Source organism: Cherax quadricarinatus, chromosome 44 (assembly GCF_038502225.1).
Source record: "Cherax quadricarinatus isolate ZL_2023a chromosome 44, ASM3850222v1, whole genome shotgun sequence".
NCBI lineage: Eukaryota > Metazoa > Arthropoda > Malacostraca > Decapoda > Parastacidae > Cherax > Cherax quadricarinatus.
Window position 1 is genome coordinate 11,049,611 of NC_091335.1, and position 23,913 is coordinate 11,073,523.

The 23,913-nt window shown below is 48.9% G+C and overlaps 1 protein-coding gene across 2 annotated transcripts in view; it reads right to left on the reverse strand.

The window, feature by feature from the left end:
* LOC128697387 (lachesin) overlaps positions 1 to 23,913 on the reverse strand; it is an 86,393-nt gene that overhangs the window by 38,388 nt on the left and 24,092 nt on the right. For both annotated transcript variants that reach the window (XM_070094090.1, XM_070094089.1), the window contains exon 2: positions 21,513 to 21,720. In XM_070094090.1, the coding sequence (XP_069950191.1) occupies positions 21,513 to 21,720 (208 nt within the window). The remainder of the gene's footprint in view (positions 1 to 21,512; positions 21,721 to 23,913) is intronic.

Consider the following 23,913-nt stretch of genomic DNA (forward strand, 5'->3'; position numbering starts at 1 on the left):
GTGGTGGCACAGTGAAGGGAAGGTTGTCAGTGGTGGCACAGTGAAGGGAAGGTTGTCAGTGGTGGCACAGTGAAGGGAAGGTTGTCAGTGGTGGCACAGTGAAGGGAAGGTTGTCAGTGGTGGCACAGTGAAGGGAAGGTTGACAGTGGTGGCACAGTGAAGGGAAGGTTGTCAGTGGTGGCACAGTGAAGGGAAGGTTGTCAGTGGCGGCACAGTGAAGGGAAGGTTGTCAGTGGTGGCACAGTGAAGGGAAGGTTGTCAGTGGTGGCACAGTGAAGGGAAGGTTGTCAGTGGTGGCACAGTGAAGGGAAGGTTGTCAGTGGTGGCACAGTGAAGAGAAGGTTGTCAGTGGTGGCACAGTGAAGGGAAGGTTGTCAGTGGTGGCACAGTGAAGGGAAGGTTGACAGTGGTGGCACAGTGAAGGGAAGGTTGTCAGTGGTGGCACAGTGAAGGGAAGGTTGTCAGTGGTGGCACAGTGAAGGGAAGGTTGTCAGTGGTGGCACAGTGAAGGGAAGGTTGTCAGTGGTGGCACAGTGAAGGGAAGGTTGTCAGTGGTGGCACAGTGCACAGACTAAACTAACAGGTGGGATTTAATAACAAAATAAGACAATATTTTTCATCTACCTATAAATAAGTTTGCTGGTTTAAGAACATCACAACACAATGTTCACACTGGTGTCTAAAACTATAACATTTACAAACACAAGTAACATGACACATCAACACATATTTACAGATGTGTCTATGTGAGGGGGTTCTAAAAGTATTACCCAGACGGCCGAGAAGGGATTGAGATGCTTCGGATATTTAGAGAGGACACAGCAAGACAGAATGACCTAGAGAGCATAAATCTGTAGGGGAAGGAAGGCGGGGTAGGGGTCGGCCTGGGAAAGAGAATTGGTAAGCTTGTTGATGTATGGGAATATTGAATTGGTAGGCTTGTGGATAGACAGGAAGAGAGAATTAGAAGGTTTGTGGATAGACAGGAAGAGAGAATTAGAAGGCTTGTGAATAGACAGGAAGAGAGAATTAGAAGGCTTGTGGATAGACAGGAAGAGAGAATTAGAAGGCTTGTGGATAGACAGGAAGAGAGAATTAGAAGGCTTGTGTATAGACAGGAAGAGAGAATTAGAAGGCTTGTGGATAGACAGGAAGAGAGAATTAGAAGGCTTTTGGATAGAGAGGAAGAGAGAATTAGAAGGCTTGTGGATAGACAGGAAGAGAAAATTAGAAGGCTTGTGGATAGACAGGAAGAGAGAATGAGAAGGCTTGTGGATAGACAGGAAGAGAGAATTAGGCGGCTTGTGGATAGACAGGAAGAGAGAATGAGAAGGCTTGTGGATAGACAGGAAGAGAGAATTAGGCGGCTTGTGGATAGACAGGAAGAGAGAATGAGAAGGCTTGTGGATAGACAGGAAGAGAGAATTAGGCAGCTTGTGGATAGACAGGAAGAGAGAATTGGTAACAAGTTACCCACTAACTCCATCTTCACATATGTAAGAACTTTCCCGATACATTAATTTTATATGACACGCTAGTTAGGCAGCAATATGATGTATCCCTCTGGGAATATTGCACTGATTAACTCTACACAAGATTTCGTCTCTGTGATCCCTATAATACCAAGATGATCCTCTGCTGCTCTCTCCTTTAATCTGCCACTTTTGCCAGCCGTCTGTCTACTCTCATGAATCAATTACATATAATGTGACATTCGTCTGTATTTTCTGTGTAAGATTAATATTATTTATGTCTGAGAGTCCACTGTGTATGTTTACCTGGAGTCTGTGAAAACTACCACAGTCTGTTATACCTCTTTGTATAAATGTATATACTCTTCGAGTAATATACAAATGCTTAGATGGTGAAGGGCGTTTCTACTACCCCGAAACTCTCACTCAGAACTCCATACAAGAATAACAACATAGGAGACAGTAAAAGAAGTGGATAGGTAGGTAATTATGAGGTGGACAGTCCCTCCGTCTTGATACAAGGTGATCAGTCCCTCAACATTGATACAAGGTGATCAGTCACTCAGCCTTGATGTAAGGTGGTCAGTCCCTCACCCTTGATACAAGGTGGTCAGTCCCTCAACCTTGATACAAGGTGGTCAGTCACTTAGCCTTGATGTAAGGTGGTCAGTCCCTCACCCTTGATACAAGGTGGTCAGTCCCTCAACCTTGATACAAGGGGGTCAGTCCCTCAACCTTGATACAAGGAGGTCAGTTCCTCAACCTTGAAAAAAGAGGGTCAGTCTCTCAACCTTGATACAAGAGGGTCAGTCCCTCAACCTTGATACAAGAGGGTCAGTCCCTCAACCTTGATACAAGGTGGTCAGTCCCTCAACCTTGATATAAGGTGGTCAGTCCCTCAACCTTGATACAAGGTGGTCGGTCCCTCAACCTTGATACAAGAGGGTCAGTCCCTCAACCTTGATACAAGAGGGTCAGTCCCTAAACCTTGATACAAGGTGGTCACTCCCTCAACCTTGATACAAGGGGGTCAGTTCCTCAACCTTGATACAAGTGGGTCAGTCCCTCAACCTTGATACAAGGGGGTCAGTCCCTCAACCTTGATACAAGGGGGTCAGTCCCTCAACCTTGATACAAGGTGGTCAGTCCCTCAACCTTGATACAAGGTGGTCAGTCCCTCAACCTTGATACAAGGTGGTCAGTCCCTCAACCTTGATACAAGAGGGTCAGTCCCTCAACCTTGATACAAGGGGGTCAGTCCCTCAACATTGATACAAGGGGGTCAGTCCCTCAACCTTGATACAAGGGAGTCAGTCCCTCAACCTTGATACAAGGGGGTCAGTCCCTCAACCTTGATACAAGGGGGTCAGTCCCTCAACCTTGATACAAGGTGGTCAGTCCTTCAACCTTGATACAAGGTGGTCAGTCCCTCAACCTTGATACAAGAGGGTCAGTCCCTCAACCTTGATACAAGGGGGTCAGTCCCTCAACCTTGATACAAGGGGGTCAGTCCCTCAACCTTGATACAAGGTGGTCAGTCCCTCAACCTTGATACAAGGTGGTCAGTCCCTCAACCTTGATACAAGGTGGTCAGTCCCTCAACCTTGATACAAGAGGGTCAGTCCCTCAACCTTGATACAAGGGGGTCAGTCCCTCAACATTGATACAAGGGGGTCAGTCCCTCAACCTTGATACAAGGGAGTCAGTCCCTCAACCTTGATACAAGGGGGTCAGTCCCTCAACCTTGATACAAGGGGGTCAGTCCCTCAACCTTGATACAAGGTGGTCAGTCCTTCAACCTTGATACAAGGTGGTCAGTCCCTCAACCTTGATACAAGGTGGTCAGTCCCTCAACCTTGATACAAGGTGGTCAGTCCCTCAACTTTGATACAAGAGGGTCAGTCCCTCACCCTTGATACAAGGGGGTCAGTCCCTCAACATTGATACAAGAGGGTCAGTCCCTCAACCTTGATACAAGGTGGTCAGTCCCTCAACCTTGATACAAGGGGGTCAGTCCATCAACCTTGATACAAGGGGGTCAGTCCCTCAACCTTGATACAAGGGGGTCAGTCCCTCAACCTTGATACAAGGGGGTCAGTCCCTCAACCTTGATACAAGGTGGTCAGTCCCTCAACCTTGATACAAGGTGGTCAGTCCCTCAACCTTGATACAAGGTGGTCAGTCCCTCAACCTTGATACAAGGTGGTCAGTCCCTCAACCTTGATACAAGAGGGTCAGTCCCTCAACCTTGATACAAGGGGGTCAGTCCCTCAACATTGATACAAGGGGGTCAGTCCCTCAACCTTGATACAAGGGAGTCAGTCCCTCAACCTTGATACAAGGGGGTCAGTCCCTCAACCTTGATACAAGGGGGTCAGTCCCTCAACCTTGATACAAGGTGGTCAGTCCTTCAACCTTGATACAAGGTGGTCAGTCCCTCAACCTTGATACAAGGTGGTCAGTCCCTCAACCTTGATACAAGGTGGTCAGTCCATCAACTTTGATACAAGAGGGTCAGTCCCTCAACCTTGATACAAGGGGGTCAGTCCCTCAACATTGATACAAGAGGGTCAGTCCCTCAACCTTGATACAAGGTGGTCAGTCCCTCAACCTTGATACAATTGGGTCAGTCCCTCAACCTTGATACAAGGGAGTCAGTCCCTCAACCTTGATACAAGGGGGTCAGTCCCTCAACCTTGATACAATGGGGTCAGTCCCTCAACCTTGATACAAGGGGGTCAGTCCCTCAATCTTGATACAAGGGGGTCAGTCCCTCAACCTTGATGCAAAAGGGGTCAGTCCCTCAACCTTGATACAAGGTGGTTAGTACCTAAACCTTGATACAAGAGGGTCAGTCCCTCAATCTTGATACAAGGTGATCAGTCCCTCAACCTTGATAAAAGAGGGTCAGTCCCTCAACCTTGATATAAGAGGGTCAGTCCCTCAACCTTGATAAAAGAGGGTCAGTCCCTCAACCTTGATACAAGGGGGTCAGTCCCTCATCTTGATACAAGGGGGTCAGTCCCTCAACCTTGATACAAGGGGGTCAGTCCCTCAACCTTGATACAAGGGGGTCAGTCCCTCAACCTTGATACAAGGTGGTCAGTCACTCAGCCTTGATACAAGGTGGTCAGTCTCTCAACCTTGATACAAGGGGGTCAGTCCCTCAACCTTGATACAAGGTGGTCAGTCCCTCAACCTTGATACAAGGTGGTCAGTCCCTTAACCTTGATACAAGGTGGTCAGTCACTCAGCCTTGATACAAGGTGGTCAGTCTCTCAACCTTGATACAAGGTGGTCAGTCTCTCAACCTTGATACAAGGGGGTCAGTCCCTCAACCTTGATACAAGGTGGTCAGTCCCTCAACCTTGATACAAGGTGGTCAGTCCCTCAACCTTGATACAAGGTGGTTAGTCCCTAAACCTTGATACAAGAGGGTCAGTCCCTCAACCTTGATACAAGGTGGCCAGTCCCTCAACCTTGATACAAGATGGTCAGTCCCTCAACCTTGATAAAAGGTGATCAGTCCCTCAACCTTGATACAAGGTGGTCAGTCACTCAGCCTTGATGCAAGGTGGTCAGTCCCTCACCCTTGATACAAGGTGGTCAGTCCCTCAACCTTGATACAAGGGGGTCAGTCCCTCAACCTTGATACAAGGAGGTCAGTCCCTCAACCTTGATACAAGAGGGTCAGTCCCTCAACCTTGATACAAGAGGGTCAGTCCCTCAACCTTGATACAAGAGGGTCAGTCCCTCAACCTTGATACACGAGGGTCAGTCCCTCAACCTTGATACAAGGTGGTCAGTCCCTCAACCTTGATAGAAGGTGGTCAGTCCCTCAACCTTGATACAAGAGGGTCAGTCCCTTAACCTTGATACAAGGTGGTCAGTCCCTCAACCTTGATACAAGAGGGTTAGTCCCTCAACCTTGATACAAGGTGGTCAGTCCCTCAACCTTGACAAAAGAGGGTCAGTCTCCCAACCTTGATACAAGGGGGTCAGTTCCTCAACCTTGATACAAGAGGGTCAGTCCCTCAACCTTGATACAAGGGGGTCAGTCCCTCAACCTTGATACAAGAGGGTCAGTCCCTCAACCTTGATACAAGGTGGTCAGTCCCTAAACCTTGATACAAGAGGGTCAGTCCCTCAACCTTGATACAAGGTGGTCAGTCCCTCAACCTTGATACAAGATGGTCAGTCCCTCAACCTTGATACAAGGTGATCAGTCCCTCAACCTTGATACAAGGTGGTCAGTCACTCAGCCTTGATGCAAGGTGGTCAGTCCCTCACCCTTGATACAAGGTGGTCAGTCCCTCAACCTTGATACAAGGGGGTCAGTCCCTCAACCTTGATACAAGGAGGTCAGTCCCTCAACCTTGATACAAGAGGGTCAGTCTCTCAACCTTGATACAATAGGGTCAGTCCCTCAACCTTGATACAAGAGGGTCAGTCCCTCAACCTTGATACAAGAGGGACAGCCCCTCAACCTTGATACAAGAGGGTCAGTCCCTCAACCTTGATACACGAGGGTCAGTCCCTCAACCTTGATACAAGGTGGTCAGTCCCTCAACCTTGATAGAAGGTGGTCAGTCCCTCAACCTTGATACAAGAGGGTCAGTCCCTCAACCTTGATACAAAGGGGTCAGTCCGTCAACCTTGATACAAGAGGATCAGTCCCTCAACCTTGATACAAGGTGGTGAGTCCTTACACCTTGACAAAAGAGGGTCAGTCTCCCAACCTTGATACAAGGGGGTCAGTTCCTCAACCTTGACACAAGAGGGTCAGTCCCTCAACCTTGATACAAGGGGGTCAGTCCCTCAACCTTGATACAAGAGGGTCAGTCCCTCAACTTTGATACAAGGTGGTCAGTCCCTTAACCTTGATACAAGGTGATCAGTCACTCAGCCTTGATACAAGGTGGTCAGTCTCTCAACCTTGATACAAGGTGGTCAGTCTCTCAACCTTGATACAAGGGGGTCAGTCCCTCAACCTTGATACAAGGTGGTCAGTCCCTCACCCTTGATACAAGGTGGTGAGTCCCTCAACCTTGATACAAGGTGGTCAGTCCCTCAACCTTGATACAAGAGGGTCAGTCCCTCAACCTTGATACAAGGGGGTCAGTCCCTCAACCTTGATACAAGAGGGTCAGTCCCTCAACCTTGATACAAGGTGGTCAGTCCCTCAACCTTGACAAAAGAGGGTCAGTCCCCCAACCTTGATACAAGGGGGTCTGTTCCTCAACCTTGATACAAGAGGGTCAGTCCCTCAACCTTGATACAAGGTGGTCAGTCCCTCAACCTTGATACAAGGGGGTCAGTCCCTCAACCTTGATACAAGGAGGTCAGTCCCTCAACCTTGATACAAGAGGGTCAGTTTCTCAACCTTGATACAATAGGGTCAGTCCCTCAACCTTGATACAAGAGGGTCAGTCCCTCAACCTTGATACAAGAGGGTCAGTCCCTCAACCTTGATACAAGAGGGTCAGTCTCTCAACCTTGATACAATAGGGTCAGTCCCTTAACCTTGATACAAGAGGGTCAGTCTCTCAACCTTGATACAAGAGGGTCAGTCCCTCAAGCTTGATACATGGTGATCAGTCCCTCAACCTTGATAAAAGAGGGTCAGTCCCTCAACCTTGATACAAGGTGGTCAGTCACTCAGCCTTGATGCAAGGTGGTCAGTCCCTCACCCTTGATACAAGGTGGTCAGGCCCTCAACCTTGATACAAGGGGGTCAGTCCCTCAACCTTGACAAAAGAGGGTCAGTCCCCCAACCATGATACAAGGGGGTCAGTTCCTTAACCTTGATACAAGAGGGTCAGTCCCTCAACCTTGATACAAGGGGGTCAGTCCCTCAACCTTGATACAAGAGGGTCAGTCCCTCAACCTTGATACAAGGGGGTCAGTCCCTCAACCTTGATAGAAGGGGGTCAGTCCCTCAACCTTGATACAAGGTGGTCAGTCCCTCAACCTTGATATAAGAAGGCCAGTCCCTCAACCTTGATAAAAGGGGGTCAGTCCCTTAACCTTGATACAAGAGGGTCAGTCCCTCAACCTTGATACAAGGGGGTCAGTCCCTCAACCTTGATATAAGAAGGCCAGTCCCTCAACCTTGATACAAGGGGGTCAGTCCCTTAACCTTGATACAAGGTGGTCAGTCCCTCAACCTTGATACAAGAGGGTCAGTCCCTCAACCTTGATACAAGGGGGTCAGTCCCTCAAACTTGATACAAGGGGGTCAGTCCCTCAACCTTGATACAAGGTGGTCAGTCCCTCAATCTTGATACATGGTGATCAGTCCCTCAACCTTGATAAAAGAGGGTTAGTCCCTCAACCTTGATACAAGAGGGTCAGTCCCTCAACCTTGATACAAGGGGGTCAGTCCCTCAACCTTGATATAAGAAGGCCAGTCCCTCAACCTTGATACAAGGAGGTCAATCCCTCAACCTTGATACAAGGGGGTCAGTCCCTTAACCTTGATACAAGGTGATCAGTCCCTCAACCTTGATACAAGGTGGTCAGTCCCTCAACCTTGATACAAGGTGGTCAGTCCCTCAACCTTGATACAAGGTGGTCAGTCCCTCAACCTTGATAGAAGAGGGTCAGTCCCTCAACCTTGATACAAGGGGGTCAGTCCCTCAACCTTGATACAAGAGAGTCAGTCCCTCAACCTTGATACAAGAGGGTCAGTCCCTCAACCTTGATAAAAGAGGGTCAGTCCCTCAACCTTGATACAAGGTGATAACTCCCTCAACCTTGATAAAAGAGGGTCAGTCCCTCAACCTTGATACAAGGGGGTCAGTCCCTCAACCTTGATACAAGGGGGTCAGTCCCTCAACCTTGATACAAGGGGGTCAGTCCCTCAATCTTGATACAAGGTGGTCAGTCATTCAGCCTTGATACAAGGTGGTCAGTCTCTCAACCTTGATACAAGGGCGTCAGTCCCTCAACCTTGATACAAGGTGGCCAGACCCTCAACCTTGATACAAGGTGGTCAGTCCCTCAACCTTGATACAAGGTGGTCAGTCCCTCAACCTTGATACAAGAGGGTCAGTCCCTCAACCTTGATACAAGAGGGTCAGTCCCTCAACCTTGATAGAAGGGGTAAGTCCCTCAACCTTGATAGAAGGTGGTCAGTCCCTCAACCTTGATACAAGAGGGTCAGTCCCTCAACCTTGATACAAGAGGGTCAGTCCCTCAACCTTGATACAAGAGGGTCAGTCCCTCAACCTTGATACAAGGTGGTCAGTCCCTCAACCTTGATACAAGGGGTAAGTCCCTCAACCTTGATACAAGGTGATCACTCCCTCAACCTTGATACAAGGTGGTCAGTCCCTCAACCTTGATAGAAGAGGGTCAGTCCCTCAACCTTGATACAAGGGGGTCAGTCCCTCAACCTTGATACAAGAGGGTCAGTCCCTCAACCTTGATACAAGGTGGTCAGTCCATCACCCTTGATACAAGGGGTCAGTCCCTCAACCTTGATACAAGGGGTTCAGTCCCTCAACCTTGACAAAAGAGGGTCAGTCCCTCAACCTTGATACAAGGGGGTCAGTCCCTCAACCTTGATACAAGGTGGTCAGTCCCTCAACCTTGATACAAGGGGGTCAGTCCCTCAACCTTGATACAAGGGGGTCAGTCCCTCAATCTTGATACAAGGTGGTCAGTCACTCAGCCTTGATACAAGGTGGTCAGTCTCTCAACCTTGATACAAGGGCGTCAGTCCCTCAACCTTGATACAAGGTGGCCAGTCCCTCAACCTTGATACAAGGTGGTCAGTTCCTCAACCTTGATACAAGGTGGTCAGTCCCTCAACCTTGATACAAGGAGGTCAGTCCCTCAACCTTGATACAAGAGGGTCAGTCTCTCAACCTTGATACAAGGGGGTCAGTCTCTCAACCTTGATACAAGAGGGTCAGTCCCTCAACCTTGATACAAGAGGGTCAGTCCCTCAACCTTGATACAGGGGGGTCAGTCCATCAACCTTGATACAAGGGGGTTAGTCCCTCAACCTTGATACAAGGGGGGTCAGTCCCTCAACCTTGATACAAGGTGGTCAGTCCCTCAACCTAGATACAAGGTGATCAGTCCCTCAACTTTGATAAAAGAGGGTCAGTCCCTCAACCTTGATACAAAACGGTTAGTCCCTCAACCTTGATACAAGGGGTCAGTCCCTCAACCTTGATACAAGGGGGTTAGTCCCTCAACCTTGATACAAGGGGGGTCAGTCCCTCAACCTTGATACAAGGTGATCAGTCCCTCAACCTTGATAAAAGAGGGTCAGTCCCTCAACCTTGATACAAAAGGGTCAGTCCCTCAACCTTGATACAAGAGGGTCAGTCCCTCTACCTTGATACAAGGGGGTCAGTCCTTCAACCTTGATACAAGGGGGTGAGTCCCTCAACCTTGATACAAGGTGGTCAGTCCCTCAATCTTGATACAAGGTGATCAGTCCCTCAACCTTGATAAAAGAGGGTCAGTCCCTCAACCTTGATACAAGAGGGTCAGTCCCTCAACCTTGATACAAGGGGGTCAGTCCCTCAACCTTGATACAAGTGGGTCAGTCCCTCAACCTTGATACAAGGTGGTCAGTCCCTCAACCTTGATACAAGGTGGTCAGTCCCTCAACCTTGATACAAGGTGGTCAGTCCCTCAACCTTGATACAAGGTGGTCAGTCCCTCAACCTTGATACAAGGTGGTCAGTCCCTCAACCTTGATACAAGGTGGTCAGTCCCTTAACCTTGATACAAGGTGGTCAGTCCCTCAACCTTGATACAAGGGGGTCAGTCCCTCAACCTTGATACAAGGTGGTCAGTCCCTCAACCTTGATACAAGGTGGTCAGTCCCACAACCTTGATACAAGGTGGTCAGTCCCACAACCTTGATACAAGGTCAGTCCCACAACCTTGATACAAGGTGGTCAGTCCCTCAACCTTGATACAAGGTGGTCAGTCCCTCAACCTTGATACAAGGTGGTCAGTCCCACAACCTTGATACAAGAGGGTCAGTCCCTCAACCTTGATACAAGAGGGTCAGTCCCTCAACCTTGATACAAGGTGGTCAGTCCCACAACCTTGATACAAGGTGGTCAGTCCCACAACCTTGATACAAGAGGGTCAGTCCCTCAACCTTGATACAAGGTGGTCAGTCCCTCAACCTTGATACAAGGTGGTCAGTCCCACAACCTTGATACAAGAGGGTCAGTCCCTCAACCTTGATACAAGGTGGTCAGTCCCACAACCTTGATACAAGAGGGTCAGTCCCTCAACCTTGATACAAGGTGGTCAGTCCCTCAACCTTGATACAAGGTGGTCAGTCCCTCAACCTTGATACAAGAGGGTCAGTCCCTCAACCTTGATACAAGGTGGTCAGTCCCACAACCTTGATACAAGAGGGTCAGTCCCTCAACCTTGATACAAGGTGGTCAGTCCCACAACCTTGATACAAGAGGGTCAGTCCCTCAACCTTGATACAAGGTGGTCAGTCCCTCAACCTTGATACAAGGTGGTCAGTCCCACAACCTTGATACAAGAGGGTCAGTCCCTCAACCTTGATACAAGGTGGTCAGTCCCACAACCTTGATACAAGAGGGTCAGTCCCTCAACCTTGATACAAGGTGGTCAGTCCCTCAACCTTGATACAAGGTGGTCAGTCCCACAACCTTGATACAAGAGGGTCAGTCCCTCAACCTTGATACAAGGTGGTCAGTCCCTCAACCTTGATACAAGGGGTTCAGTCCCTCAACCTTGACAAAAGAGGGTCAGTCCCTCAACCTTGATACAAGGGGGTCAGTCCCTCAACCTTGATACAAGGTGGTCAGTCCCTCAACCTTGATACAAGGGGGTCAGTCCCTCAACCTTGATACAAGGGGGTCAGTCCCTCAATCTTGATACAAGGTGGTCAGTCACTCAGCCTTGATACAAGGTGGTCAGTCTCTCAACCTTGATACAAGGGCGTCAGTCCCTCAACCTTGATACAAGGTGGCCAGTCCCTCAACCTTGATACAAGGTGGTCAGTTCCTCAACCTTGATACAAGGTGGTCAGTCCCTCAACCTTGATACAAGGAGGTCAGTCCCTCAACCTTGATACAAGAGGGTCAGTCTCTCAACCTTGATACAAGGGGGTCAGTCTCTCAACCTTGATACAAGAGGGTCAGTCCCTCAACCTTGATACAAGGTGGTCAGTCCCACAACCTTGATACAAGAGGGTCAGTCCCTCAACCTTGATACAAGGTGGTCAGTCCCACAACCTTGATACAAGAGGGTCAGTCCCTCAACCTTGATACAAGGTGGTCAGTCCCTCAACCTTGATACAAGGTGGTCAGTCCCACAACCTTGATACAAGAGGGTCAGTCCCTCAACCTTGATACAAGGTGGTCAGTCCCACAACCTTGATACAAGGTGGTCAGTCCCTCAACCTTGATACAAGGTGGTCAGTCCCTCAACCTTGATACAAGGTGGTCAGTCCCACAACCTTGATACAAGGTGGTCAGTCCCTCAACCTTGATACAAGGTGGTCAGTCCCACAACCTTGATACAAGGTGGTCAGTCCCTCAACCTTGATACAAGGTGATCAGTCCCTCAACCTTGATACAAGGTGGTCAGTCCCACAACCTTGATACAAGGTGGTCAGTCCCTCAACCTTGATACAAGGTGGTCAGTCCCTCAATCTTGATACAAGGTGGTCAGTCCCTCAACCTTGATACAAGGTGGTCAGTCCCTCAACCTTGATACAAGGTGGTCAGTCCCTCAACCTTGATACAAGGTGGTCAGTCCCACAACCTTGATACAAGAGGGTCAGTCCCTCAACCTTGATACAAGGGGGTCAGTCCCTCAACCTTGATACAAGGGGGTCAGTCCCTCAACCTTGATACAAGAGGGTCAGTCCCTCAACCTTGATACAAGGGGGTCAGTCCCTCAACCTTGATACAAGGGGGTCAGTCCCTCAACCTTGATACAAGAGGGTCAGTCCCTCAACCTTGATACAAGGGGGTCAGTCCCTCAACCTTGATACAAGGGGGTCAGTCCCTCAACCTTGATACAAGAGGGTCAGTCCCACAACCTTGATACAAGGGGGTCAGTCCCACAACCTTGATACAAGGGGGTCAGTCCCTCAACCTTGATACAAGAGGGTCAGTCCCTCAACCTTGATACAAGAGGGTCAGTCCCTCAACCTTGATGCAAGGGGGTCAGTCCCTTAACCTTGATACAAGGGGGTCAGTCCCTCAACCTTGATACAAGAGGGTCAGTCCCACAACCTTGATACAAGGTGGTCAGTCCCACAACCTTGATACAAGGGGGTCAGTCCCACAACCTTGATACAAGGTGGTCAGTCCCAGAACCTTGATACAAGGTGGTCAGTCCCTCAACCTTGATACAAGAGGGTCAGTCCCACAACCTTGATACAAGAGGGTCAGTCCCTCAACCTTGATACAAGAGGGTCAGTCCCTCAACCTTGATACAAGAGGGTCAGTCCCTCAACCTTGATACAAGAGGGTCAGTCCCACAATCTTGATACAAGGGGGTCAGTCCCACAACCTTGATACAAGGGGGTCAGTCCCACAACCTTGATACAAGAGGGTCAGTCCCACAATCTTGATACAAGGGGGTCAGTCCCACAACCTTGATACAAGGGGGTCAGTCCCACAACCTTGATACAAGGGGGTCAGTCCCACAACCTTGATACAAGGGGGTCAGTCCCACAACCTTGATACAAGGGGGTCAGTTCCACAACCTTGATACAAGAGGGTCAGTCCCTCAACCTTGATACAAGAGGGTCAGTCCCTCAACCTTGATACAAGAGGGTCAGTCCCACAATCTTGATACAAGGGGGTCAGTCCCACAACCTTGATACAAGGGGGTCAGTCCCACAACCTTGATACAAGAGGGTCAGTCCCACAATCTTGATACAAGGGGGTCAGTCCCACAACCTTGATACAAGGGGGTCAGTCCCACAACCTTGATACAAGGGGGTCAGTCCCACAACCTTGATACAAGGGGGTCAGTCCCACAACCTTGATACAAGGGGGTCAGTCCCACAACCTTGATACAAGGGGGTCAGTCCCACAACCTTGATACAAGGGGGTCAGTCCCACAACCTTGATACAAGAGGGTCAGTCCCACAATCTTGATACAAGGGGGTCAGTCCCACAACCTTGATACAAGGGGGTCAGTCCCACAACCTTGATACAAGGGGGTCAGTCCCACAACCTTGATACAAGGGGGTCAGTCCCACAACCTTGATACAAGGGGGTCAGTCCCACAACCTTGATACAAGGGGGTCAGTCCCACAACCTTGATACAAGGTGGTCAGTCCCACAACCTTGATACAAGGGGGTCAGTCCCACAACCTTGATACAAGGGGGTCAGTCCCACAACCTTGATACAAGGGGGTCAGTCCCACAACCTTGATACAAGGGGGTCAGTTCCACAACCTTGATACAAGAGGGTCAGTCCCTCAACCTTGATACAAGAGGGTCAGTCCCTCAACCTTGATACAAGAGGGTCAGTCCCACAATCTTGATACAAGGGGGTCAGTCCCACAACCTTGATACAAGGGGGTCAGTCCCACAACCTTGATACAAGAGGGTCAGTCCCACAATCTTGATACAAGGGGGTCAGTCCCACAACCTTGATACAAGGGGGTCAGTCCCACAACCTTGATACAAGGGGGTCAGTCCCACAACCTTGATACAAGGGGGTCAGTCCCACAACCTTGATACAAGGGGGTCAGTCCCACAACCTTGATACAAGGGGGTCAGTCCCACAACCTTGATACAAGGGGGTCAGTCCCACAACCTTGATACAAGAGGGTCAGTCCCACAATCTTGATACAAGGGGGTCAGTCCCACAACCTTGATACAAGGGGGTCAGTCCCACAACCTTGATACAAGGGGGTCAGTCCCACAACCTTGATACAAGGGGGTCAGTCCCACAACCTTGATACAAGGGGGTCAGTCCCACAACCTTGATACAAGGGGGTCAGTCCCACAACCTTGATACAAGGTGGTCAGTCCCACAACCTTGATACAAGGGGGTCAGTCCCACAACCTTGATACAAGGGGGTCAGTCCCACAACCTTGATACAAGGGGGTCAGTCCCACAACCTTGATACAAGGGGGTCAGTCCCACAACCTTGATACAAGGGGGTCAGTCCCACAACCTTGATACAAGGGGGTCAGTCCCACAACCTTGATACAAGGTGGTCAGTCCCACAACCTTGATAAAAGCAACACTGTGGAAAACAAAGACAAAAAATAAGTCAGCTCAACAAAATATGAAAGAATGTGAAAGGAAATGAAATCTCTACGAACAAGAAAATTACTTTCATTGAGAAACTTCTTACTTTCGAAAGAGAGAGAGAGAGAGAGAGAGAGAGAGAGAGAGAGAGAGAGAGAGAGAGAGAGAGAGAGAGAGAGAGAGAGGGGGGGGGCACTGTGGGTGGGTGCCAGGGGTGGGTGTGTGGCACTCAGTGAAAAAGATAGACACTGGTGAGATATAAACAGGAGGGAGAGAAAGAGAAAGAGAATGTGAGAGAGAGAGAGAGAGAGAGAGAGAGAGAGAGAGAGAGAGAGAGAGAGAGAGAGAGAGAGAGAGAGAGAGAGAGAGAGAGAGAGAGAGAGAGAGAGTGGGGGGGGAGGGGGGGAATGAATTCAAGCAATTCTGAAAAAAACTTATAAATGAAAATCTTATGTTGGAGGGGGGGGGGAGTAAGGGGATGGCGACAGCGGGGGGGAGGGAGGGGGAAGAGGGAAGGAGGGGAGGGAGGGGGAGAGGGAAGGAGGGGAGAAAGAAAGGAGGGGGAGAGGGAAGGAGTGCAAGGGGTAAAGTATTGATGAATTTGTGCAAGAACTAACTCTCTAAGTCTCTATCTCCCTCAGAAAGTCAGCTAACACGCTTTCTCAATCTCTAACACCCTTTCAAAGTTATCTAACACACTATCTGAATCCCTATCTATCAAAACCTTCTAACACACTATCTAACCCCACTCACTCCCTCTCAAAACCATCTAACACACTAACCCTCTCATTCCCTCTCAAAACCATCTAACACACTAACCCTCTTATTCCCTCTCAAAATCATCTAACACATCATCTAACCCTCTCATTCCCTCTCAAATCCATCTAACACACTATCTAATCTCTCATTCCCTCTCAAAACCATCTAACACACTATCTAACCCTCTCATTCCCTCTCAAAACCATCTAACACACTATCTAACCCTCTCATTCCCTCTCAAAACCATCTAACACACTAACCCTCTCAAACCCATCTAACCCACTAACCCCACTCACTCCCTCTCAAAGACATCTAAGAAGCTCTCTAACCCTCTCACTCTCTCTCTCAAAGTTATCTAACACTCCGTCTAACCCTCTCAGAATCATCAAACACACTATCTAACCCTCTCACTCCCCTCAAAGTCATCTAACAAGCTCTCTAAATCTCTAACTACCTCTCTAAACCTTATTCAAATGTGCGAATGAGATACAGATGTTACCGGGCCGTTCTAATTTAGATCTTAAATAGAGTCAATTGTGTTTCCCAAACTGCATCATCCTAAACACTGACCTGGGACCTGAGTTGTGGGACCTGGGAAATGGGTAGTGGGATCTAGGACCTGAGTTATGAGACCTGGGACCTAGGACCAGGGTAGCGGGACCTGGGACTCGAGTTGTGAGACCAGGGACCTGAGTTGTGGGACTTGGGTAGTGGAACCTGGAACCTGGGTAGCTGGACAATCTTAGAGTATTCAGCGCCAGTATGGAACCCACATCTGATAAATCACACGAAGAAACTGGAAAAGTTACAAAGGTTTGCAACGAAACTAGTCCCAAAGGTGAGAGGTAGGAACTATAGTGTGTGTGTGTGTGTGTGTGTGTGTGTGTGTGTGTGTGTGTGTGTGTGTGTGTGTGTGTGTGTGTGTGTGTGTGTGTGTGTGTGTGTGTGTGTGTGTGTGAGTTTCACGTTCTGGACATATATTAATGGCAACGTTTAGCCCAGAGTGGTTTCATCGGTCATAATGGACAGAACAATCCACTCTGGGCGAAAAGTTCCCTTGAAATACACGTTGTTACCTGTACACGAGTGCCACTTTCCCACGAAAATATTCCATCACACAGGATAGTGCTGTACTGTGGTGAAATATGTCACTCTGAGCTGGGAGACTTCAGTAGTGTCAGCCTGAGCTGGGAGACTTCAGTAGTGTCAGCCTGAGCTGGGAGACTTCAGCAGTGTCAGCCTGAGGTGGGAGACTTCAGTAGTGTCAGCCTGAGCTGGGAGACTTCAGTAGTGTCAGCCTGAGCTGGGAGACCTCAGTAGTGTCAGCCTGAGCTGGGAGACTTCAGTAGTGTCAGCCTGAGGTGGGAGACTTCAGTAGTGTCAGCCTGAGCTGGGAGACTTCAGTAGTGTCAGCCTGAGCTGGGAGACTTCAGTAGTGTCAGCCTGAGGTGGGAGACTTCAGTAGTGTCAGCCTGAGCTGGGAGACTTCAGTAGTGTCAGCCTGAGCTGGGAGACTTCAGTAGTGTCAGCCTGAGCTGGGAGACTTCAGTAGTGTCAGCCTGAGCTGGGAGACTTCAGTAGTGTCAGCCTGAGCTGGGAGACTTCAGTAGTGTCAGCCTGAGCTGGGAGACTTCAGTAGTGTCAGCCTGAGCTGGGAGACTTCAGTAGTGTCAGCCTGAGCTGGGAGACTTCAGTAGTGTCAACCTGAGCTGGGAGACTTCAGTAGTGTCAGCCTGAGCTGGGAGACTTCAGTAGTGTCAGCCTGAGCTGGGAGACTTCAGTAGTGTCAGCCTGAGCTGGGAGACTTCAGTAGTGTCAGCCTGAGCTGGGAGACTTCAGCAGTGTCAGCCTGAGCTGGGAGACTTCAGTAGTGTCAGCCTGAGCTGGGAGACTTCAGTAGTGTCAGCCTGAGCTGGGAGACTTCAGCAGTGTCAGCCTGAGCTGGGAGACTTCAGCAGTGTCAGCCTGAGCTGGGAGACTTCAGTAGTGTCAGCCTGAGCTGGGAGACTTCAGTAGTGTCAACCTTAGCTGGGAGACTTCAGTAGTGTCAACCTTAGCTGGGAGACTTCAGTAGTGTCAGCCTGAGCTGGGAGACTTCAGTAGTGTCAACCTGAGCTGGGAGGCTTCAGTAGTGTCAGCCTGAGCTGGGAGACTTCAGTAGTGTCAGCCTGAGCTGGGAGGCTTCAGTAGTGTCAGCCTGAGCTGGGAGACTTCAGTAGTGTCAACCTGAGCTGGGAGACTTCAGTAGTGTCAGCCTGAGCTGGGAGACTTCAGTAGTGTCAACCTGAGCTGGGAGACTTCAGTAGTGTCAACCTGAGCTGGGAGACTTCAGTAGTGTCAGCCTGAGCTGGGAGACTTCAGTAGTGTCAGCCTGAGCTGGGAGACTTCAGTAGTGTCAGCCTGAGCTGGGAGACTTCAGTAGTGTCAGCCTGAGCTGGGAGACTTCAGTAGTGTCAACCTGAGCTGGGAGACTTCAGTAGTGTCAGCCTGAGCTGGGAGACTTCAGTAGTGTCAGCCTGAGCTGGGAGACTTCAGTAGTGTCAGCCTGAGCTGGGAGACTTCAGTAGTGTCAGCCTGAGCTGGGAGACTTCAGCAGTGTCAGCCTGAGCTGGGAGACTTCAGTAGTGTCAGCCTGAGCTGGGAGACTTCAGTAGTGTCAGCCTGAGCTGGGAGACTTCAGCAGTGTCAGCCTGAGCTGGGAGACTTCAGCAGTGTCAGCCTGAGCTGGGAGACTTCAGTAGTGTCAGCCTGAGCTGGGAGACTTCAGTAGTGTCAACCTTAGCTGGGAGACTTCAGTAGTGTCAACCTTAGCTGGGAGACTTCAGTAGTGTCAGCCTGAGCTGGGAGACTTCAGTAGTGTCAACCTGAGCTGGGAGGCTTCAGTAGTGTCAGCCTGAGCTGGGAGACTTCAGTAGTGTCAGCCTGAGCTGGGAGGCTTCAGTAGTGTCAGCCTGAGCTGGGAGACTTCAGTAGTGTCAACCTGAGCTGGGAGACTTCAGTAGTGTCAGCCTGAGCTGGGAGACTTCAGTAGTGTCAACCTGAGCTGGGAGACTTCAGTAGTGTCAACCTGAGCTGGGAGACTTCAGTAGTGTCAGCCTGAGCTGGGAGACTTCAGTAGTGTCAACCTGAGCTGGGAGACTTCAGTAGTGTCAGCCTGAGCTGGGAGACTTCAGTAGTGTCAGCCTGAGCTGGGAGACTTCAGTAGTGTCAGCCTGAGCTGGGAGACTTCAGCAGTGTCAGCCTGAGCTGGGAGACTTCAGCAGTGTCAGCCTGAGCTGGGAGACTTCAGTAGTGTCAGCCTGAGCTGGGAGACTTCAGTAGTGTCAACCTTAGCTGGGAGACTTCAGTAGTGTCAACCTTAGCTGGGAGACTTCAGTAGTGTCAGCCTGAGCTGGGAGACTTCAGTAGTGTCAACCTGAGCTGGGAGGCTTCAGTAGTGTCAGCCTGAGCTGGGAGACTTCAGTAGTGTCAGCCTGAGCTGGGAGGCTTCAGTAGTGTCAGCCTGAGCTGGGAGACTTCAGTAGTGTCAACCTGAGCTGGGAGACTTCAGTAGTGTCAGCCTGAGCTGGGAGACTTCAGTAGTGTCAACCTGAGCTGGGAGACTTCAGTAGTGTCAACCTGAGCTGGGAGACTTCAGTAGTGTCAGCCTGAGCTGGGAGACTTCAGTAGTGTCAGCCTGAGCTGGGAGACTTCAGTAGTGTCAGCCTGAGCTGGGAGACTTCAGTAGTGTCAGCCTGAGCTGGGAGACTTCAGTAGTGTCAGCCTGAGCTGGGAGACTTCAGTAGTGTCAGCCTGAGCTGGGAGACTTCAGTAGTGTCAGCCTGAGCTGGGAGACTTCAGTAGTGTCAACCTTAGCTGGGAGACTTCAGTAGTGTCAGCCTGAGCTGGGAGACTTCAGTAGTGTCAGCCTGAGCTGGGAGACTTCAGTAGTGTGACGAGGATATAGTCAAGTATTCCTTTAAAACAGCCAGATCTTTCCCACTAGCAACCAGACCTCTGACACTAGTAACTAGACCTTTGCCACTAGCAACCAGACCTTTGCCACTAGCAACCAGACCTCTGACACTAGCAATTAGACCTTTGCCACTAGCAACCAAACCTCTGACACTAGCAACCAGACCTCTGACACTAGTAACAAGACCTTTGCCACTAGCAACCAGACCTTTGCCACTAGCAACCAGACCTCTGACACTAGTAACTAGACCTTTGCCACTAACAACTAGACCTTTGCCACTAGCAACCAGACCATTGACACTAGGAACCAGACCTTTGCCACTAGCACCAGACCTCTGACACTAGTAACCAGACCTCTGACACTAGGAACCAGACCTCTGACACTAGCAACCAGACCTCTGTCCCTAGCAACCAGACCTTTGCCACTAGCAACCAGACCTTTGCCACTAGCAACCAGACCTTTGCCACTAGCAACCAGACCTCTGACATTAGTAACCAGACTTCTGACACTAGTAACCAGACCTCTGACACTAGTAACCAGACCTCTGACACTAGTAACTAGACCTCTGATACTAATAACCAGACCTCTGACACTAGTAACCAGACCTCTGACACTAGTAACCAGACCTCTGACACTAGGAACCACATCTCTGACACCAGTAACCAGACCTCTGACACTAGGAACCAGACCTCTGACACTAGGAACCAGACCTCTGACACTAGTAACCAGACCTCTGACACTAGTAACCAGACCCCTGACACAAGTAACCAGACCTCTGATATTAATAACCAGGCCTCTGACACTAGTAACCAGACCTCTGACACTAGTAACCAGACCTCTGACACTAGGAACCACATCTCTGACACCAGTAACCAGACCTCTGACACTAGGAACCAGACCTCTGACACTAGGAACCAGACCTCTGACACTAGTAACCAGACCTCTGACACTAGTAACCAGACCCCTGACACAAGTAACCAGACCTCTGATATTAATAACCAGGCCTCTGACACTAGTAACCAGACCTCTGACACTAGTAACCAGACCTCTGACACTAGTAACCAGACCTCTGACACTAGCAACCAGACCTCTGACACTAGTAACAGGACCTCTGACACTAGCAACCAGACCTCTGACACTAGCAACCAGACTTCTGACACTAGCAACCAGACCTCTGACACTAGTAACCACACCTTTACCACCATGGTGTTGCCTATGCTGGTGACGGAACTGAACAGACCAAAGGAATTAGAAACCTTCTAAACACGTCCCAGTTTGAAGGAAGAAGTGAAGGAAGGAAGGAGAGAGAAAAGAGAGAGGATAGAGACTTAGATCCCCTTCCATCCTGTCTCCCTCCCTTCCCTCCCACCCCTGTCTCTCCCTCCTTCACCATCTCCTTGAAGACGCTGGTTTTAATGGCCTTGAAGTCATAACTTGTCTGATGACCAGACGTAAACACAAGAATACTAACCCCTTCCTGTTTCCCCCTAAGCCTGACCCCCCTGCCCCCTGCCCCCTGCCCCCTTTCTACTGCCTCTTCCTAATTCTTATTTCGCCTACCTCTCTCCTCTGTCATCCTTCCCCTTGCCTACCTCCCTATTTACTACTACCTCCTTTATCGAAATATCTCTCTACCCACCATTTACCCCTTTTTCACCTTTTTCTCCCTGCCCCCTCCCCCTAGCGCTTTAGCCTGGTATGCTAGAGGTCCCCTGAGGATCATTTTCTAGGTGGTAACACTAGTGAAGGGTCGATTTTGAAGGTAGTAACACTAGCCAAGGGTCGATTTTCCAGGCAGCAAGAGTGGTCTTTGAGGAGTCATCTTACAGGTGGTAACACTGCAAGAGTCTCTCTTACAGGTGGCAACACTGCAAGGAATTCCATGTATGTATGTATGTATGTGTATATATATATATACATATATAAATATATATATATATATATATATATATATATATATATATATATATATATATATATATATATATATATATATATATATATATATATATCCTTTGAGAAAAATAAAAAATAAATTGATGTATAGGCTTCAAACCTAGAACATCCGTATCCTAATAGACACTCACCTACGACCTGCAGGAGCCCCACCTGCGCCAGGGCGGGGTCAGTGTTGATCTGACACATATAATAGCCACTGTCCTCCTCCGTGACGCCGTTAATATGCAGCGTCCACGTCTTGTGCGAGTCGTGAGTCACGGAGTAGCGGGAGATGCGGGATATCATGCGTGTGTGCACCGCTACGATCATCTGACGCTGCAGGTGTATCCAGCCTACCTGTAGGAGGAAGCAAGGGCAGGTGGTGAGTGAGAACAGGTGTTACTACATGTGTAATAATACCTATTTACAAGGCAGGTGACAGGTCCTTAGCTTCGAACTATAGACCAATAAGCCTCACCTCCATAGTTGGTAAATTTGTGGAGTCAATAATTGCCGAGGCAATTCGTAGCCATCTTGAAAGGCATAAATTGATTAAGGAATCTCAAAATGGTTTTACAAAGGGGCGTTCCTATCTTAGGAATTTACAAACTTCTTTCACTGAGGTGTTTGAGGAGGTAGATCATGGTAATGAATATGGTATTATGTATATGGATTTCAGTAAGGCTTTTGACAGGGTCCCACATCACAGGCTCCTGAGGAAACTTAAGGCACACGGAATAGGAGGAGAAATTTTTTCCTGGGTTGAGGCATGGCTGACAAATAGGCAGCAGAGAGTTTGCATAAATGGGGAGAAATCAGAATAGGGGCACGTCACAAGCGGTGTTCACAATCTACATAAACGACATAGATGAGGGAATAAATAGCGACATAAGCAAATTTGCTGATGACACCAAAGTAGGCCGTCCACTCCATTCTAATGAGGACACTAGAGCACTCCAGGATGATTTGAATAGACTGATGCAGTGGTCGGAGAAGTGGCAGATGCAGTTTAATATAGACAAATGCAAAGTTCTAAATGCTGGACAGGAAAACAACCATGTCACATATAAACTAAATAATGTAGATCTTAATATTACGGATTGCGAAAAGGCAACAGTGCATAAGTGTTTGCAATAAAGCTAACAGAGTCCTTGGCTTCATAGGAAGAAATGTAAATAATAGAAGTCCTCAGGTTGTTCTTCAACTCTTTATATCCTTGGTTAGGCCTCATTTAGATTATGCTGCACAGTTTTGGTCACCGTATTGGAAATATAAACACATATGCAGTCACCGTATTACAGAATGGATATAGTGATCTGGAAACGTACAAAGGAGGATGACAAAGTTGATCCCATTTATCAGAAATCTTCCCTATGAGGATAGACTGAGGCCCTGAATCTGCACTCTCTAGAAAGGCGTAGAATTAGGGGGGATATGATCGATGTGTATAAATGGAACACAGGAATTAATAAAGGGGATGTAAATAGCGTGCTAAAAATATCTAACATAGACAGGACTCGCAGCAATGGCTTTAAACTGGAAAAATTCAGATTCAGGAAGGATATAGGAAAGTACTGGTTTGGTAATAGAGTCATGGATGATTGGAACAAACTCCCGAGTATCGTCATAGAAGCTAAGACGTTGTGCAGTTTTAAAAATAAGTTGGATAAATACATGAGTGGGTGTGGGTGGGTGTGAGTTGGACCTGACTAGCTTGTGCTACTATGTCGGACGCAGTGCTCCTTCTTTAAGTGACGTGTCTGACCTCACTAGGTCAATGTATGGCTTAAGGTGGTGGGAGAACTGAACCTGCTTCACATAGGCCAGTAGGCCTGTTGCAGTGTTCCTTCTTTCTTATGTTATATATATATATATATATATATATATATATATATATATATATATATATATATATATATATATATATATATATATATATATCAGAGTGTGTCAGGGAAGGATAGAGCCTGCCTGCTGGCAGTGAGAGCCCCTCATGCTGGGGACTTTCTGTTGGCTGTTCCCAACTCCAGCCTTGGCACACGCCTCGACCCACAGACCATCCGCATCGGTGTTGCCCTTCGACTTGCCGCCCCTATTCTCCCCGAACACAGGTGTATTTGTGGCAGTGAAGCAGCAGACCGATTCGGGTACCATGGTCTTGTGTGCCGTAAATCCGAGGGAAAGATTGCAAGACATGAGGAGGTTAATAACATTATCAAGAGGAGCCTCACAACAGCTGGATGCCCAGCAGTAAGGGAGCCACCCCAACTATGCAGATCTGATGGCAGCCAGAAGCGTCCAGATGGTATCACCCTTCAAGCCTGGACAGATGGGAAGCAGGTGGTGTGGGACTATACATGTGCATCTACCTTGGCTGATACCTATCTCCAATACACCAGGGAGGAAGGAGGGGCAGCTGCCCAGCTTCAGGGAGTCCCAAAAGTCTAGAAAATATGGAGAACTTGCCCATCATTATATGTTTGTTCCCATAGGCTCAGAGACCCTTGGCTCATGGGGAAAGAGTGCATCTAATTTCCTTAAGGAGCTGGG